At 42.0% G+C, this 19,349-nt stretch overlaps 2 protein-coding genes across 3 annotated transcripts in view; both read right to left on the bottom strand.

Annotated features, from left to right (window-relative positions):
* The window catches only part of WDR35 (WD repeat domain 35), a 57,532-nt gene extending 54,605 nt beyond the window's left edge, over positions 1-2,927 (bottom strand). For both annotated transcript variants that reach the window (XM_041755662.1, XM_041755661.1), the window contains exons 1-3: positions 2,748-2,927; positions 1,948-2,065; positions 314-385 (exon numbers count right to left, since the gene is read on the bottom strand). In XM_041755662.1, the coding sequence (XP_041611596.1) occupies positions 314-385; positions 1,948-2,065; positions 2,748-2,771 (214 nt within the window). In that variant the 5' untranslated portion in view covers positions 2,772-2,927. The remainder of the gene's footprint in view (positions 1-313; positions 386-1,947; positions 2,066-2,747) is intronic.
* A 2,248-nt stretch (positions 2,928-5,175) lies between these two features.
* On the bottom strand, positions 5,176-17,718 carry MATN3 (matrilin 3). Its single transcript, XM_041757016.1, has 8 exons — positions 17,697-17,718; positions 16,818-17,384; positions 14,122-14,247; positions 13,285-13,410; positions 12,447-12,572; positions 10,894-11,019; positions 8,194-8,304; positions 5,176-6,181 (listed from the first exon to the last, which is right to left on the bottom strand). The coding sequence occupies exons 1-8, from the start codon at positions 17,716-17,718 to the stop codon at positions 6,126-6,128; spliced, it is 1,260 nt and encodes a 419-aa protein (XP_041612950.1). The 3' UTR covers positions 5,176-6,125.
* Positions 17,719-19,349: the final 1,631 nt, after the last annotated feature.

Raw genomic sequence — 19,349 nt, 5'->3', positions numbered from 1 at the left:
TCTTTAAGTCCACTCTCATCTGGAACCATAGGACAGATTCTAAAAAAGGATTCTATCCATAGACAAATAACAGCATTTTTTAATATATAAATATATAAAATAAGACCTACTTTGTTTCAGATTTACTGAAGATATTGTTTAATCATGTAAAAGTTGTTGAAAGACTCTAGGCTCAATTAACTAATTATGCTCAACAGAAATGATTACTCTGAATATCACCATTATTAAAAATGGTAACATTTCTGCCTTAAGCAGATGGTTTCTAAATGCCTAGAGACTATTCAAATATGATTTTAAAAATTACATGACTCACCACTATGACCTTCGAGAGTCTGATTCATAGAAAGGTTACTAGGGGCTGCAAGACCCCTCAATTTTGCATCATCTAGAAAAAAAGATATTATGGCAAATATATTAAATAAGACATTAATTATAAGACTTTGACATTTCTTGCTTATTTTGAAAGGAGTTTCTATTCCTGGATGATATTAGAAAGTTTTTTTTAAGTATGCCTCATTCTGATCTATATTTCTCATGGTAGAAACATGGACAATAATATGTGCCCCCTTATAAAGATATTATTCTGACAATATAAAACAAAACATATTTTTTAAAAAGCATTATTTACCCAGTATGTTAAATATATTAGTAATTATTACTGCTACTTATTCTTTCCCAAAAGATCACAAATAGAAATATTTATGACATATAGACTGAAAATTCTAAAGCATAAGAGGGATCAGAAAGCAAAGACTTTGGAAATTGGTTTTTACTATATTTTGCAGAATCTTTTATTCATTAGTTCATTCACTGAATGTCTACATTGTGCCATGCACTGTGGAGGCTTCTGAATATAAAATGATACACAAATATTAAGGCCTCTCCCTTCAGAGAGTTTGCAGTCTACTGAGGGAATAGATATTTAACACACATTCATCCCCTCCTATAAATATATATGCATATACGTAAAATTAAAAATTGAGGAAGTAAAGGCATAATAAAGAGATAGTAACAGAGGGAGATTAATTTAGATTAGAGGGAGGGAGAATTAGGGAAGACTTTCTAAAGAAATTATGTTTAAACTGAGACTGATGAATAAATTGGAGATAGCCAAGTGAGGTGGGGAAAAGATGGAGAAAGGGAGGGTAGTCCAGGCTCAGAAAAAGCAAGTGCAAAGGCTCTGGGGCTGCAGTGTAGAGCTTTTGAATCCAAAATGGAATTTAGTTAGGCCCTTTATCTTACAGAAGAGTGCACTTAAACCCAAAGACATTCACCAACTTTCTGAAAGTCATTCAGCATGGCAGAGCTGAGATTCCCCACTCCAATCTCATCTAGATCTCCAACGTAGATGGAGGATTGTCTAGCTCTCCATTCTAGAGCAACACTTCAGATGCTAAAGGAAATGTGAAACTGTTTGCTATGATTCCAGAAAACTAAAAAAAAAGAGAAATCAAGCTGCAATCACAAGAAATGTATTGATAAAAAATATTTTTAGAAGTCTCGTTTTCTGTTCTTGGGAACTAGGTGAATAATTATTAACACACCTGAGAACCAGAAAGGATGATCCAGGCCTGCAAACAATCTGACAAAATGTGAGATTCTGTGACCTTACCAAAATGTGAATTCACATCATTTTTATTAGACTCCAAATAACAGGGCACAGTAAACAGAGCAAAAGGCAACATAGTGATTCAGTTCTCATTCTTCATTCTTTTCCCTTTTCCATCAATAACTTCAGAAAAAGCCATCTGATTTTTACATTTTACTTTCTCTGAACTGACTTACTGCCAAAACACCACTAAACGTTTGGGAGTTTTGTTTTGCTTTTTCTCGTTTTAAAAGAATTAAAATCGCATAGTGACAAACTCCGTGAGCAAATCTCACTGAACAAATGATAACTAGCCAATTTTCCATCAGGTTCAAACACTTGGGCTTGCATTCATTTACCTGTCTGGGTCTCTAATTTCAAAACTTTCAGTAATCCGTCTTCACCACCACATGCTATGAATCCTTGGTCCTTGTTCCAAGACACACATTTCAGCTTCACGTTATTGGGAATGGCAATCTGAAAAGCAACCACGGCCACTTGCACAGCTCTCCACGAAGGAGCTGGTTGGCGAGTTACAGGTGAAGGCTGAAGAAAATCCACCACCCCACCCCCACCCCACCCTCCACTGCCCCCCAGAAGAAAAAAAAAAAGCGTAAGCTGTTCTGAAAAGGGCCATGGCACGATCCCCTCGGCCCTGCCTGGCGCCCTACCATTTGGGAAAGAGAGAAGGAAGTGCACAGAGTTAGGGCATTGATTGCGGAGGAACATGGGGGGAGGGGGGGCACCTGATGAATTTTTTACGGGAAAGAAGGAAGAGGTATAAACCCAGACCATCGGTCCATATTCCCTTTCCACACGCCAACACCTGGGCTACCCTTCTATAATTACTTTTCTCTCTGGATGAGACTCCAAAGACTTTAAGTCACCTGGACAACACAATAGGTGGAGGGAGAGAGAGCCACGCAGCGACCTGCAGGGCTGGCGGGGGCAGGGATGGGGGAGCGGGGCCGGAGGGCTGAGGGCTCCGCCGAGGACGATCCGGGGCTCGGGACCGTCCGAGGCTGGACGACGCATGAGGGTGGAAGGCGCGAGAAGGCGAAGGGGCATCAGGACGCCAGATCCCGCCCGCAGGGTGCGGGAGTCGCCCGCGGGTCGCCAGAGCCAAGGGGAAGCGAGGGCCCCCGCGGGGAAAACTCACTTTCTTGCTCAGGTAAAAGAACATTCTGGGAACTCCGAGAGGACGAGCCCAACCGTCCGGGCCCGCCAAAGGAAACCTGGTCTAAGAGTTCTCCAGGCGCGAGGACCAGCTCCGGGGAGCGCCCGTCGCCCTGGCAACCACAGCCGCCCGGGCGCATCCGGGGCGCCGAGGGACACTTCCGGCTTCGGCCTCGCGGCGCCGGACGTGGTGCGCCTGCGCGGACGACGTTGGGGGGGCGGGGGCCTGGGGGAGCTGCAGCTGCGCGCTGGTCCCGCGCCGGGCTGAGCGGTTGGGCCCCCGGGGGTGAGCCTCTGCGCCGCGCCTCCGACCGCCACGGTGCAGCTTGCCTGCGGGGTCCGTATCCGCTCGGGAGCGGGCGCCCGGCGAGATGAGGTCACAAGGGTCACAGGGTTGGGGGCTCTGTGAGCCCCCGAGCCCCGGCGTGTTGCAGGGAAAGGTCGTTCAGTGCGTTCGATGGGCTCGGGCTGGCGCCGCTGCCGAAGCAAAGCGCGGGCCTTCCCGCAACGCCTTTGGGGACCGGGGGACCCCCTGGCATTTCGGGGGCAGGAGATGGGTGTTCGCTCTGCTTGCTGTAGGACTTTTTAACAGCTTATGAGCTATGACTGCAGCCCGGTGTTCATGTAAAAGGGATGTGTATGAGCTTTGGGCTTTTGCAGCCTGTAATTGCCCCTGAAGCCTAGCCTGCCGGTTTTTGAGTCCCTTAAGTGTGTTTGGTATTTTCTCGCCTGGGGCCTATTGTTCTCTGTTCTCTTCTTTTTCTACCTTAATTCTTTTCCTCGTTGTCCCTTGTCCTTTTGGAATGTTTGGAGAGTTCCAAAGCCCCACAATTTGGGCACAGGGCAGAAAGGCCCATGCAATTACTTAGCCTAGCTCATCATTTCTGTCTGATTTCCTTTTTTTTTTTTTTTTTTTTTTTTACCGTATTCTGCGGCTACCGCTGTTGTATAATCTGGCTGGCACTTGATGCAGCAGCAGCGACTGCTAATTCTCCCATGTAGTCTTTCCACATTTCAGATAAGTACTGTTCAGAGCCTTTGAAGCGAGTCTGTGGCCTAACCCAGCACAGTCAAGGATTGCCTAGGATCAGGTGCCTTTCCCGTCACATCTGAACCCCCAGCTAAGGGGCCCTCGGGTGGCTCCATGGTTGAGCGTCTGCCTTTGGCTCAGGTCTGGTCCTGGGGTCCCTGCAGGGAGCCTGGTTCTCCCTCTGCCTGTGTCTCTGTCTGTGTGTGTGTCTCTCATAAATAGATTTAAAAAAAAAAAAAAAAACAGCTAAATTAGATTTTCCATCAATAGGGAAATGCCTTTACTGTGGTGCCCTCACTCTAAGCAAGCCAATATGCTTTCTGCCTCCAAGGCCATTTTATGTCCTGTGATGATCCTACCCTCTCTGCCAATTGTGCCTAGCCAAGTGTACAAATCGGGTCTCCCTGAGAAATTATTTCCAAACTTAACCCCCATTCCGTTCAGATAATACATTTGTTTTCAAACGTGTGTCTTTTTTCAACATCAAACTATCAATCCTTAAGATCTGTTGGCACCTGTGCACGATGAGTTCCCAATATTGAGCTCGCTCATGAAACAAATCAGAATTATCTAAGCCAGGGGATTCCAATTAGTCAAGTTTAAGAGATGATTAGTTGAAACTAGTTACTGATGGCCACACTTTTAAAAAAATCATCTCATTTTTAAATAATTTCCCCTAGTGCTTGCACAAGAGTTGTCATTTATTCCTCCTACAGCACCATTTGTCGGTGATACATTAATAGATATTACCAATTCTGTGTTGAAATAAGTTTGGAAAATAATACTGCTCTAACTCATCTTTCAAAAATGTTGAGGAATGACAATGTACGTTTCATATAATATATACTGCCTTGATGTACTTATTTTTCATTTCTTCCTTTAAAGTTTCTTTTTTAGATTTTTTTAAAAGATTTATTTATTTATTTATTCATGACAGAGAGAGACAGAGAAAGGCAGAGACACAGGCAGAGGGAGAAGCAGGCTCCATGCAGGGAGCCCAACATGGGACTCGATCCTGGGTCTCCAGGATCACACCCCGGGGCTGAAGGCGGCGCTAAACCGCTGGGCTACCAGGCTGCCCTCTTTTTTAGATTTTTGACTGATTTTAGGTTTACATCTCTAGGTTATATTTACTTTTCAGGTGCTTATATAAATGTACTTCATTATTTTATCCAAGTTTAAATCATTTCATTTTATTCCCTCTCCCATAACATTCTTGATAAAAACCTATTTAACCTGAACTTAATTTTTAACTTTAAAACTATGAGATTAAATTACAGGAAGAGTTACAATATTGTGTCCTTTGAAAAGAAACCATTATATATTCAAAATAATTGGTAATTCAGTTTAAGAAAGTATGTTAATAGACAAAATTGATACAGGTCACAAAAACAAAGTCATAACAATGATATGTAAAGACAGTAACTTTTTTATTATACTAAAGACAATAGAAACCAAAAAAAAAGAAAAATTGAGTAGTCACAATTTAAAAGACTGTTCCCTTCTAAAAACTATAAGCTCTCAAGCTGAAAAAAAAAAAAGACATATACCAAGTATGTAAGAAAAGTTATGCTTAAACTTTAAAAAGTCACCATTAGGTGTGTGGTTACTTGTTAGAGCAGTATTTCTAGGTACATAATTTTATTGATTGGATCCTAAAGTCAAACAGTAAAGATAAGGTAAGATTTTTTTTTGTCCTTGGTAAAAAGTTTATAATACTCTTAGATTCAAAACTAAAGTCTTTAGTTATGTGTTTCTTATATAATGTTTCATGTAATGTTCACTTGATCTAGATATGTGTGTTACAATCCCTTGATCACAGCTTCAGTAATACTCCAGCAAAAAGTGAGCAAAAAAACAAATCCTTAAAGAAACAGTTGTAAATTATATTCACCTCAGTTTAACTATATGAGCTTTTTCATGTGTAAATACTTTGTATAATTTACACTCTCCATAATAAAACTGGTTTATACTATAAATACTACCAAGAGAAAATAGATCAAAAGTTTCCATCGTAAGAAAGGAATGAATGAAATAAACATTTAAAAATTAAATGGCTCAATTGGTAAAGAAAGAAATATTAAACTTTTCATTCTATTTCCTATGAATCATTTCACAGTCATAGCTTAGAGACACTAAAGTTTGCTCTTAAGGATCTGAACGTTTATTTCCTTAAAAAAATAATACTGATTCTCCAAAAAGACCCTCATACTACTTATCCAGTAATATTCAAGCATTTGCAATGGCAAATTATTAGCAGGAACATTGAAGTATGCAAAAATATGAAGTAAATCAAGCTCTTGGTATTTCCAGGTGAAAAATCTGAGTAATTCAACGACGTACTTGTCCATATTCATCTGCTTGCAACTTCCCCAAAATGTCATCAAGTGACTAGTTGTTAAGGCCAATGCCTTTTATTTTTAGACATCAGAAAACATAAACACACTTTCAAACACTTCAATACAAGATAACAGAAAATAATTACGTTCTATTGTAAATAAAGAAAAAGTGAAATTATATTCTCATCAAAACTCTAAAATTCAAATGGTATTCTTTAGAGAGCATGTTATAAAGCAGTGGTCCTCAGAGATGATGATACACAGCAGTTGTCTGCAAACATTTTTGCTCCTATCCCCTAAAATAATTTTGACAAATAAGTGATGTCTGTGCATATTTAAACTATATGAAAATTTTCATCCTAAGTTTCAGTTACAAAATATGCAATTTCTACCATATCATAAATAATGATTTTTTAAAAATAAAATCTAGGGGCACCTGGTTGTCTCAGTTGGTTAAGCGTCTGACTCTGTTTCATCTCGGGTCATGATCTCATTGGTCTGGAAATCAAGCCCTGCACTGGGCTCTGTACTCAGCGGGGAGTCTGCATCCCCTTTCTGTCTCCCTCTGCCCCCTCCCCACAGCTCATGCTGTCTGTCTGTCTCTCTCTCTCTGAAAGATATAAATAAGTCTTTAAAACATTTTTTAATTAAAATATAAAATCTAAGTTGGTCTTTCAAGTGTATCCTATATACTAATACCACACTGAATGGATACCTACCAAAGTCTAAAATAAAATAGTCAAAGCAATTTGTGTTTCCTTGTATTTGTATTTTCTTTCTACTTTCTCCACAGAATTTTATTCTACTTTGAATCTTGAAAATCTTTTCTTGATCGCCAAGGTTTCTTTGAGGAAAATTTACAAACAAAAAGCACATAAACACTTATATTAAAACTACCTTTAGTTTTCTTTGACCATAAGGCCCCCAGTTTTTTTAATCATCGGGATTGAGTTATCATTACAACTATTATGAGCACATAATTGATCAAATGACAAATTATAAATGTTGACATAAAATTACTGAAAATAAAAGAGTTTAATTGGAAAAATACCTCTTAATGGAATAAATTGGGGGAAGTGGTGTTTATGAAGCTTTGATTTTAAAAAACTTGATCTGGGAAACGAACAAGGGGTGGTGGAAAGGGAGGTGGGCGGGGAGTGGGGGTGACTGGGTGACCGGCACTGAGGGGGGCAATTGATGAGATGAGCACTGGGTGTTATGCTATGTGTTGGCAGATAGAACTCCAATAAAAAAAAAAAAAAAACTGTTGAACTGTCCCTTTGTTTGGCTCTCTAGAGATTTTACTTTTCCAAGAAATTCACGTTAGAAGATTCAGGTGAGATAAGAGGTATGCCTTCCTTCTGTAAAGTTAGGAGAATGGCAAAGTGAAGTGAGGAATGGGAACAGAAAATGCCAACTGACCCCCTGTGGCATTTTTGGTAGGTCAATTTAAGGATTTACAAAGGGATTTTTGTAAAAACTTTTCTGTGCCCCACCCCCCATATCCCTATCACAATTTGAATACCACTCCTCTAAGATCCCTAGGGACAGTGTTGTTAACTTGAGCTAAGAAAAAGTACTTTTCCTGAGTTATTCCTTTGGTCAAAGAACTGATTTTGAATGTTTCTTGGATGGTACATGTTACATGTTGAAATCTGCTTTTGACCATCTGGCTGGCCAGCATAAAGTATGTGTCATCTGAGCTATCCCCTCACTGATCAGCCAATTCCTTCCATACTTGTACAGATTCTGAACTAAGAAAGCCCATATTAAGGAATCAGCACAATAGCTCCATCTGTTAATAACTCACTTAGCATATACTGCTATGGAAAAGCACTAGAGAAAGAAATAGTTCGGCAGCTTTTAACATGTAAATATTAAGTGAGCAAAACAGTCTAGTAAAACATTTTAAAAGAACACTGAAAAAAAGTAAACACTATTACTATTGCTCATCTTAAAATGTAATGAATAGGGCCCTTATCCATGGAATGTCCTAAAATGTTTGGTTCGGTTGTACTACCTAGGATGGCTCAAAGAAGAAAACCTTCCAGAAAGGATATGTTTGGCATTCAATCTCTGTAGATATGAGTTGACCCTATCCTGGAATGCCAGCGTGGCTTCACATCCACAAGCATCTTCTGTGGAGATGAGTCTTCGTGCTTCTTCAATGGCTGATGACGACAGTACACAAAATGTTATAGCTCGTTAGAAATCATAGCAAACCAGGAAATCTACAATTCAGTCCTTCCATTTGTAAGACTTAAATGCATTTTCCGGGAGGTAAAAGGATATAAGAGCACATAGAGGAAAAAATACTTTGGAATATTAATGTCAGAAGAAATTGAATTAGTTGTTGGGAATTGTCAAACCTAGCTGTTGATTATAGTAGAGTTCATTACATTCACTATACTTTTGTGACTGTTGGAAACTTTCAATGATATAAATATGTAAAAAGTTGATGTAGGGAAGCCAAGAACACAGAGCTAAGATAATTAATCTTATTATGATACCATGTCCTCATTAAGAAATGAAAATGAGAACAATTCTCTCTTTGGCCAAAATATTTCAAGAATTAAAATCAGATAATTCCTGATTTTTTTATACAAACTCTTATTCTATTGAATGGTCTGAACTGAAAGTTCCATAAATACTTTGGAAGTAAAAATTCAGGTTTGTATCCGCATTTAAGTAAAGAACCTGGGAGAATGATAACGCTAACTCCTAGTTCTTTCTGAAATACAGAGAGGCAGCTATTCCTACTCACTATCATAGCCCCTAAAGTTGCCTAATAGAAATAAGAGTAACTTCCCAGGTCTGAAGACTGATGTATAATCTTCCAATTGAGCATTACCATCATCTGAGGACAGAGAATGGTCCTTCACTGCTATGTTTTCTCCCACAAAGGATATAGGGCTAACGTGACCATAAATTCACTTGATTAAATATAATCTATCTGTCCAAATTCTGTTAACTTTTAGGGACAGCTCCTTAAAACTCTCCAGCAACTTCCCATTTTCCTTTTTTTTTTTTTTTAAGATTTACACAGAGAAAGGCAGAGACACAGGCAGAGGAAGAAGCAGGCTCCATGCAGGGAGCCCAATGCAGGATTGGATCCCAGGACTCCAGGATCACGCCCTGGGCCGAAGGCAGCCGCTAAACCACTGAGCCACCCAGGAAATCCCCAACTTCCCATTTTCCATAGAACAAAATACAAACTCCTTTCCCTCCCCACAGATCATGATGAAGTGGCCCCTGCCTCACTCTCCATGTTGGCACCACACTTCCCTGGGCTGGTGGTGCTTCCCTCACACTGGGCTGCCTCTCTCCTCCTCTCCCCCTGAAGCCACCACACAAGCCTTGGCACCGCCCTCCCTCCTTCTGCCAGCACCCCAATCCCAACGTAACTACAGCTAGTCCTCGGGTTTCAGAGGTCACTTCCACAGAGAGACACTCCCAACCTGAAGTAAGTTCCCTAACCCCCACTGTCCCCACTGTCTCAGGACCCTGTTCTTTTCACATGGCTCTTCATTCATAAATTGCTATTTCCTTGTCTTTTCCCCTTAGACTGCTATCAAAGACCATATCCGTTTGGTTCGCGATTATATACCTAATGCCTAGAACATAGTAGGTGGTCTATTTACTGAATGGCTGATAGAATGGTTGAAGGAACACACAAGTAACCCCAACACAAGGTGTCCTGGGCTGAAAGAGGACAGAGCCCAATGGAAGGGAAAGGGGAACTCTGGAAGAGGGGTAAGATTGAACTAGGCCTGGGAATTAAAGAAATACATACAAATACTATTTTGTAGCATTTGACTCACACAAAGTAATTTAGAGAACACTTAGGCAAGTGATAAAGCATAATAAAAATAAACACTAATTAATAAAGCTACATAACTTAAGAATTAAAATATTATGAATACTGTTGCAGAGACATCATTTAAGTAAAAGTAGAAACACTAGAAGATATTTGCAACACATAGGACAACAAAGAATTTATATCCAGAAATGTGAAGGGTTCTTTTGAGTCAGTAATAAAAATACAAATAACCCAATAGAAAAGTAAGTGCATAAGTGGCATTTCCCAATAAAAATTTCAAATGACCAATAAATACAGGAAGAGGAGCTGAACCTCTCAAGGAGCCAGGAAATGAAAAAATGAAGACCATGGGGAGATACTTTTTTGCCTCCACTAGACTGGCAAAAATTGAATCCAACAAAACCCAATGTTGGCAAGGATTGTTGTCCTTGGATTTTGACAAGTAAAAGTGGTGAGGGAAGAGGGTCCCAGCAAAGGGTGGAAACGGGCAGGGCACGTTCCTGGAATATCTGCTCATCCACGTAATGTGGACAGCAGAGACAAAAGAAATGAATGGGTGAAGAAGAGAGGTTACCAGGAGCAGGGAGAGAAGGGAACAGGTTCAGAGCTTCAGTTTGGGATGATTGAGTTCTGCAGATGGACAACAGAACCATCACATAACTGTAGAAATGCACATAACACAGCTGAACTATACACTTAAAAATAGTTAAAATGCGAAATTGTGCATTATGTGGATCTACTGCCACCACCACCACAACAAAAAAATCCAACTTAGGAAAAGACTTTGATTAGAAAGAAACACAAAGAGAGAGGAAGGAATCACAAGGGAAGAATGGCTGGGAAGACAGCCGAGGACCTCCAGAAGACTTGGGCTAGAGGAAAGCTTCCTCCTATAAGATGATCCTTCCAAACAAAACAGGCTAGAAGGAACAGCCTTTACCTGAACACGTCTTGTCGTCTTCATTCAAGATGTAGCCGGGGTAACAGTCGCAGTGATAGGCCGCTACCCCATCATCCACGCAAATGTGCTGGCAACCGTGAGAGCCCTGAGCACACTTGCTGCCAACTGCCCGAGAGCAGGGCAGGGGAGAAAACATTCCCAGGTTACAATGGGAAAGTAAACATGGATTTCTGAGAGACAAAAGCTTTGGTTTGGTTGCAACAGATGCTTAGAATGAACCCTTTAGTTGTCAGCTTTCAGGAGAAAACCGGTCTTCCTTGTCTACATCCCACATCCCTCCCTTTACTGCCTCCCCCCTTGCCTACTCATTTCCTGCCAATATCTGGGAGCCCCTCCCCTTTTTCTCCTGCCTGGAGTACTGGGGCTGCACTGAGACTTGATTATACCCAGAACTTACCTTTGGCTTCTCCCAATACCCAAAAATGCCTCCAGCATCTCCAGCTACACAGGGATTATTTTCACCATCACCAAAAATAACATATTAGCGACCTACTTGCACAGGGAACTAACTTTGATGCTCACATAAATTTGCTGCTGTGATGACCAAAGGGCTGCCCTTGATAACATACAAAGTGGGCCCTCCCTTACTGTCTGTCCCTCTCCTGGGCTAGTCTCTGCTTTCTCAAGATGTTCATTCTTTTCTGTGCCCAGCCTGTAAATTGCTCAGAGGCAGAAAATGTGCTTCCCTACATCCCCACAGTGCTTTGCACAGTCCTGGGAACCAAATAGTTGCTCAGTACTCTTTAATTGATTTTTTTTTTTAAGGGAATTGGTGATGTGCCATTTCCCTTCGTCTCTCTTGAAAAGGTCACATAATATCCCTCCTCGAGAAACCTGGAGCATATACATAAAAATCTTTAAAAAGTTTGATGAGGCCAAAATTTTAAACACCGTCTTAAACGGTAGGAATTCTCAGAAGTGTTTTCACATTACAAATGCCCCCTGTTCTGCCAGTGAGCTTAAATCAAATTAATGAGGATTAGCCAAGTCATAAGGCTCAGATTCACAGAAGATTGATCATCTAGAAACTGTCAGGGAAGAACTTACTTCCAACTTACTGGAAGACCTGTGTGGGTCTAACTCAGTCATTGACAAAGTCTCCTTTACTAAAAGGATCCAGCTTTAAGATTAACACTACAGAAAAGTTCCAGGCCAAGTTTTAATTGGAAAAAGATCAGTTCAGCCTATCACACCAAACAGTTACTGTCCAACTGACTTCCTCTAAAGCTCCCATTTGCTTTACAAGTCCCCAGTGGACGGAGTCATAAAATTTTCCTGGATAAGGATCCTACATTCAATGAGTGTTTCTCATAACCCTCACTCCCTACCCATTTCTAAAGTGCGCTATGTTTGCAAAATCAAGTGAGCTCACTGCTGTCTGAGCAATGCATGCGTTAGTCTATAAGCGTGGTGGAAGGTCTAAAGCCCGATTCTTTCAAATATCTTCAAGAATCTCTTCCTGCGTGAATCGCAAGTTGGTTTCACTGCCACAGAAAGTGCCAGCTATGAAAGAATTTGTAGAGCAACCTTACCCGAACATGTTTTATTGTCTGCATTCAGAGTATAGCCCTCGTAGCATTCACAGTGATGGGACCCAGCTCTGTCATTCACACAAACGTGCTGGCAGCCATGTGTACCAAAAGCGCACTGGTCTTGAGCTGCCAAACAAAAGTCCAGAAGAAAAGAAATTAAAAATGGAAAAGTCTTTTCTTACCCATATGTAGAAATCTTCTTACCTGTAGCTAGAAATCGATAAGAAGCAAATCTATTGGAAACCTTCCACAGCCATCCGTACTATCTGTTCACATTGGAAGTTAGCGGAGTTGAATAAAATCCTATGCGCACAGTCCTTATTCTTTTTCCTTTCCCAACTGCTTTGTCTTTTTTTTTTTAAGATCTTATTTATTTGTCAGAGAGACAGAGAGAACACAAGCAGAGGGAGCAGATGGCAGAGGGAGAAGCATACTCTCCACAGAGCAAGGAACCCGATGCAGGACTCAATCCCAGGACCCCGGAATCATGCCCTGAGCTAAAGGCAAATGCTCAACCACTGAGCCATCCAGGCGCCCCAGAGCGTTCTTTGATTTTATTTTATTTTTTCGTTCTCTCATTGTAATTCACTAAACTGTCTTTAGCATTTGGAAAGCACTGCCAGGGCGAGGTACAGAGAATGGAATGCACAACACACTCCCCCATGTGGGCCATGATACAGACATAACACACTGCCATTTCTGACTTTTCTAGGAAGGTTCAGAAATCGCAAATGCCCAAGAGAGAAAAACCAAGTACCTTGTGACCTACCCTCCAATACTGGCTAGGTAGGTATGCAGAGAGGGAGGTAGCAAAAATAAAGCCTTCTCCCCCACTTACCTGAGCATGTCTTCTTGTCTTCGTTCAAGGTATAGCCTTCATAGCACTCACAATGATAAGAGCCAGTCCTGTCGTTCACACAGATGTGTTCGCATCCATGAGTATTAAGGGCACACTTATCAATAGCTATCAAAAGATCATCAGGACAAAGGTGAATGCATGGAAAACGTGGCAAATTAATTAAGAGTACTACACACACACACATCTCACTACCTAAACAAGGTTGCTTAGCACAACAGAAAAGCCCCAGGACAGGAGGTTGGGAACTGATTTCTGTGCTGGCTCTTTGACTAACAGACCCCATGACATGGATAAGTCTTCCTTCCCTGGCTCTCAATTACATCTATAAAAATGAGTAGTTTCCTTCCTCTCAGAAACTTTTTCTGAGGATTTAAACCAAAATGGCCCTAATTCCTATCTTTACTGATCATGTGTGTATATTCATATACCAGATAAATAAGAACCTGTCTAAACTTTCTTCTGTGTCTAAATCCAATGAGCAGCTGTGGTCACAGAGACAAAGGGGCAGCTTGTATTTAATCAAGTAAAATCCAGGACAAGTTCCAAATCCTCAAAAGGACCAAGAGTTTTGACTCCCTTCCTTACTAACCCATTTCCCTACTAACCCTGTTCTCTAAAACTAATTATAAGAACTATAAATAAGCTGATTCATGTATTACCTCACTTCTCTCCAACAGTTTTGGAGGAAAAACACTGATAAGCAACAGGGAACCCACTAAAGAGCAATTAGGAGAAAAGCAGAAGGCCGGTCCATGGCCAAGAGAGTAGGTCCCCAGACAAGCCCCAGCCAGGCACTCTCCCTGAAGCGGGCCTCACCTGAACATGTCTTCATATCAGCGTTCAAGGAGTATCCTTGGCTACACTCACAGTGGTGCTTGCCGTCCCCATCACTGACACACACGTGCTGACACTGGTGTGTGCCAAGTGCGCACGGGTCAGAAGCTGTGCATGGGAAGTTTACAGGAATCAGTATGGACACATCAAAAACATTCCAGACACTTTCTTCCATGTCAAAAAGACCTCGCTCTCTGGCTCCTTTTCAATTATAGTGCACTCTAAAAACTGCCTGTTTGTTTTCTGCCTCTGGCTCACTGGAAATACCACTCTCACATTAATCATGTTACTAGTTTAAAATTATAGATCTCGTTGTCAGCTTTCTCAAAGGAAAAGGAAATTTTGAATTTGGAGCTGAAGCCAAACACTTACAGGGATCAGACAACTTGATATTTTATTCAATGTATCCACCCAGCCCAGGATGAAGGCTTCTACTTCCCAACTCAAGACATGGGGAGAACTACAACATACTTCTTGAAGATCTATGAGCTAGTTGTCCTGTTGCAGCCAGAATCTGCTTTCCAAGGGCTCTACAGTTTGGGTCAGAACAGAATTCACACACAGGTAGGCCTCTCAGTCTGGAACTCGCTCATTCTTGGACGAGTTACAGATGTGAACATGTAAACGATGGAGGGCAAGGCAGGTAACTGCCTTCTGAATGAGCAGCACGGATGCATGAGCCTAAACGTCCACGTAGGCAGCCTCACGGCCACTAACGTCTACAAGGTGAATGGGCTCCCATGCTCAACACAAGCAGGTAAAAAGAAAAGGAAGAATGGAATAAATGAGATTATGTCATCTAGGCTGCATCCCCATCTTTTCACTCCTGGAGGTGTTTATATCTTGTTGGATTTTTTTTTTCCTAGTGACATGTTTTGAAAGAAAAATCAATGAATTTAGTCATTTCTGAGAAACCAAGGAGGCCTGTTGGAGGAGGCTGGCACCCCTGGGCAGGTAACCCAGCCTCGACTGTTTTGGCAACAGGTCAAGGCTAATATTTTCCCAAAGAAGGGCCTTTTCATGGAGCGATCTTTCCAACCCGTTGACTACAACAAGCTGCCCCTCAGTCTTTTTTCCATAGAGAGGACATTTTTTCCCCCAGAACAAGCAGGTCTTTTGTACCAGAAGGAAAAGATCACCACTCACCACTTGCTACTTTATGGCCTGCAAGCCCAACCCCAGGTGCTAGCTTTGAGACCCAACTCTGCCACAGGCCAGTGTCTTTATGGAAAAGCTCTCACCCGCAAGCACAGGGGGTTTTCCTGGGTGAAAGAAAGCCATGTTCTTTTGAGAAACCAATGAATACCAAGTAGATGCCACCAAAGCCAAGGACAGCTTGTGAAGGCCCAGTGTCCTGGGACAGGAAAGACAAGGGGCCACCAGCCAGGTCTGGCTGAGTTGAGGCCAAACTTTGCTCCAGACCAAGACTTCATCTCCCATTTCCTGACAAACTAGGGTGATTGCTGAGCTCCACAGTGATTTTGATATAAAGTCTCGTTGAAATTCACAATTGTAATTATGGATTCACTTGTGTGTCTCATCACCATCTCCAGACTACTGCTTGAAAGTAGGGAGGTACCTTTGTCTTTGTAAAGATACCTTTATCCTTGTGTCATCAGTGATCCACTAATATGTATCAAATAAAGAGATGGGGAGTAGGTGATACAGCAAAAGGTATCTACATTTAAAAATTCACCTGAACTAGAAATTTGCCCACACCTGTTGGATAATTCCACAGATGGCTTTGAAACACTATATCTCTAAATGATAAAAAATAAATAAAGCATGAATATAGATAGAAAGACAGACATATAGACAGATAGATGGATGCAAAGAAAAAGAGAAACTTAAAAGTAAAAAAATATGTTTCATACATTCATAATTCTGATCTAAAAATAGAGCCCAGCAGTAAATGGATTCATATTCATGGATTTGACTGATACATGCTAAATGAATTAAATTAGTTCCAATTAAATTAGCATGCTCATTCGCAAACTCCATCCTAAAGGAAAAAAGACAGAAGGACAGTAACAATCTTTTTTTTTTTTTTTTTAATCTGCTTCTGGCTACCTCACAAGTGAAGTGAAATCCCACCCACCCCCCACCCCTGGTTCTTAATCCTGTCCCTCCACAAAGAATTATCAGATGAAGAGCAGAATCTGAAAACTAAGAGTATCTAGAGAATAAGCAAAACCCTGACAGTTACACTGAACACCAACTGATCCTTCCATGGGCAGACAGATGCTGCTCCCTGTCTTCTGCAGGAAAACAAGCAGAGTTCTGTTAAAATCCTGAGATGGTAAAGCTAAAGAAAATATCTAGGAAAAATGGAGTTGTGGGCAGAGAGGAGAAAAGAGGTGTCTTGAGTTTTTCATTTTTATTTTTTTCTGAGCTCATCAGGGAACAGCAGGATCATTTATCCTGGATATTTCCAGAACTTCACATTTCTAATGCAAACATGAAGATTTTTATGAGCAAACCAAGTTACATATAAAGCAACTCTATATTCCTAAACCAACAAAGTGTGTTTAAGTTGGGAAAAAACACAAGGAAAGCACTGCTTATATTTCAGTTTTCCATAAAGTTTCCACAAAAAAAAAAAAAAGAATAAATCTTTTTTTCTTTGGATACACAACATCTGAATATAACATCCTTTCTAGTTGAGAGCAAAGACTTACCGCAAAAGGTTTCCTGGAATCTAGAGGAAAGTTTCTCAATGACCCCGTAGGTCTCCACGTAGAAAACATGCTCATCTAGTGGCTCACTGGCAATCACCTTGAGGGACTCCATGTCTGCCCGGTCCACGCCCACGGCATACAGCTCAATACCAGATGCCCGGGCCCGAGCCGCCACCTCGTTCACCTGGTCCTGGGGCCTCCCGTCTGTCACAATGATGGCCACCTTAGGGATGTTGGAAGTGGGCCCCCGAGCACCTGCCTCCTCGGTGAAGGCCTCATCCATGGCTGTCTGGATAGCCAGGCCCGACATGGTGCCTGTGGACAAGGGTGTGATCCGGGCCACGGCCTGCTTCAGGGACTGCTTATCCGAGTAGGTCTGCAGATGGAACTCAATCTTCACGGTGCTAGCATAGTTCACCACTGCCACCCGTGTGTCCGCCGCCCCAATGTCCAGAGTGTCAATTATCTGGGAGACAAAGGTTTTCACCTTGGTGAACTCCAGGGGCCGCACACTGCGAGAACTATCGATGATGAACACCAAATCCAACGGCCTGCTCTTGCAAACACCTGCAGAGAAAGGTGTGGGCAACAAGCACGGCTGAGCAATGATGGGATCCCAATCAGAGACAGGGCAATCCTCGGAGAGCCCTGGGGTTGGAGGCACTACTATCTGCTCTCGTCCCCAAGACCATCCTCCCTTTAGAGGTTGAAAGCACCAAGGTCTTCCAAATTCCCTATGAGAATTCACAGAAGAAGAGGTGAAGTTCCTCCAAATATCTCCCTACAGGCTGGCTGAACCCCAAACTTCCACCTACAACCTCATTCCTCTGCTTCAGGTATAGCTCCCAAGGTTCCTCTTGACTCCCAAGGTTTCCAGACCTTTCTTGGGCACCTGGGCCATGGGACCATGGGACAGGGCAATGGAACAGTGTCCCTGAATGGCGTGAAAGGTGAACTCAGGACAACCTCGCTGCCCTGCCCAGATACCTCAGGCAATGGCTGCATCAGAGACAAGCACACTGGTGCTTTCCTGGAGGCTTTCTTCTTCTACTTCACCACCAGCAGGGTAAAATCTGTCCCCAGTCAGCGCCCCCTCCTTCTCATTCATCAGGCTTTAGTGAACCCCGTGAGTCTGAGATACTTAAAAGTGAAAAGAAGAATGACAACTTAATCTGATACATGTCTGTCATGCTTCCAACTCTGCATGTCTGGTTTTCAGAAGCAGAGATGCCCACTGGTGTCTACCCTCTGCCCCCCACAAACTCCCGCAGTCATCTCTTCCATTTTTTTCATTCACCAAATACTTTTCTGGAGACATGTCATGTATTCAACCCTGGGGCTACAGAAGCAAGGAAGCTTGTATCTTTCCTACTCAAAAGTACCAAGCACCAGGCACGTGGGTGGCACAAGCGGGATAAGCATTCGGCTCAGGTCATGATCTCAGAGTCTTGACATCAAGCCCTGAGTTGGCTCTGTGCTCAGTGCAGAGTCAGCTTGAGATCCTGTGTGTGTGTGTGTGTGTGTGTTCTCTCAAATAAATAAATCTCTGGGGGAAAAAAAGTACCAAGTACCTTGTAATAACACCACACATCTTTGGGGCTCCTGAGTAGCTCAGTTATTTAAGCATCTGTCTTTGGCTTGGGTCATGATCCTGGGGTCCTGGGATTGAGCCCCACACCAGGCTCCCTGCTTAGGGGAAGGGAGTCTGCTTCTCCCTCTCCCTTTCTCTCTCTCATTTGAGAAATTTGAGATAGAGAGAGTGAGCGAACAAGAAAGCAGAGGGGGTTGGAAAGGGGAGCAGGGCAGAGGGAGAGGGAGAAGCAGGCTCCCTACTGAGTAGGGAGCCTGACATAGGACTCAACCCCAGGACCCAGAGATCATGATCTGAGCAGAAGGCAGATGTTTAGACAGCTAAGCTACCCAGATGCCCCTAAATGAAATCTTTAAAAAAAAAAAAAAAAGAAAGAAAGAAAAAAGAAAGAAACCACACACGGCTCATTTTCATCTCCTTTCTTCCCCTTTCCCCCAATCTCATTCTACATTCCTTCTTCTCCTAGCCACCAAAATCAAGTCCAAAAGTCAGGATTGGTTGAGAGAAAAAACAGTAATTAAACATCTTTTCCGACTCATTCCTCCTCCTCTACACACACACACACACACACCTAATGTCCTAAATGGAAATGTGACTGGTGCTTGGGCATAAAGCATCAACCAGGGTTCTTTCCTTCCAGGATCTGGACGGTGACACTACTATAAGAAAGCGATTTACTCAGTGACTAAGGGGAAAAGATAGATTCAAAACAAACTCCTAGGCAAGACAGTTTATGACAGAAAAAGCCCTATCTGGAACAGGAATGATGCCTCCATATAGTTTTCTTCTAAAAATGGAAAATTATCCTCTCAGTTTTATCCTGCTTTCCAGAGGTATTCAATTAAGAAAATAAACCATACCTTACTTTCAAGAACATTTTAGAGATCACAGGATACAAATAAAACAACCCTGTGAAGTCAGAGATGCAGAGGTTGTTTTTA

The sequence above is a fragment of the Vulpes lagopus genome, chromosome 5 (assembly GCF_018345385.1).
Source record: "Vulpes lagopus strain Blue_001 chromosome 5, ASM1834538v1, whole genome shotgun sequence".
Classification (NCBI taxonomy): Eukaryota; Metazoa; Chordata; class Mammalia; order Carnivora; family Canidae; genus Vulpes; species Vulpes lagopus.
Note: the sequence above shows the minus strand (reverse complement) of the source record. Positions and strands in the feature narration are given on the sequence as shown.

Bases quoted from the DNA above. Each gene is read 5' to 3' on its own strand.
- MATN3 (XM_041757016.1), bottom strand. From the start codon at position 17,718: ATGGCCCAGGTGCCCAAGAAAG. The intron at 12,573-13,284 runs GTAAGTGGGGGA...TTTGTTTGGCAG, and splicing joins AGACAAGAAGACATGCTCAG to CTCAAGACCAGTGCGCTTTT. The intron at 6,182-8,193 runs ATATCCTTTCTG...ACAACTAGTCAC, and splicing joins ACAGAGATTGAATGCCAAAC to TTGATGACATTTTGGGGAAG.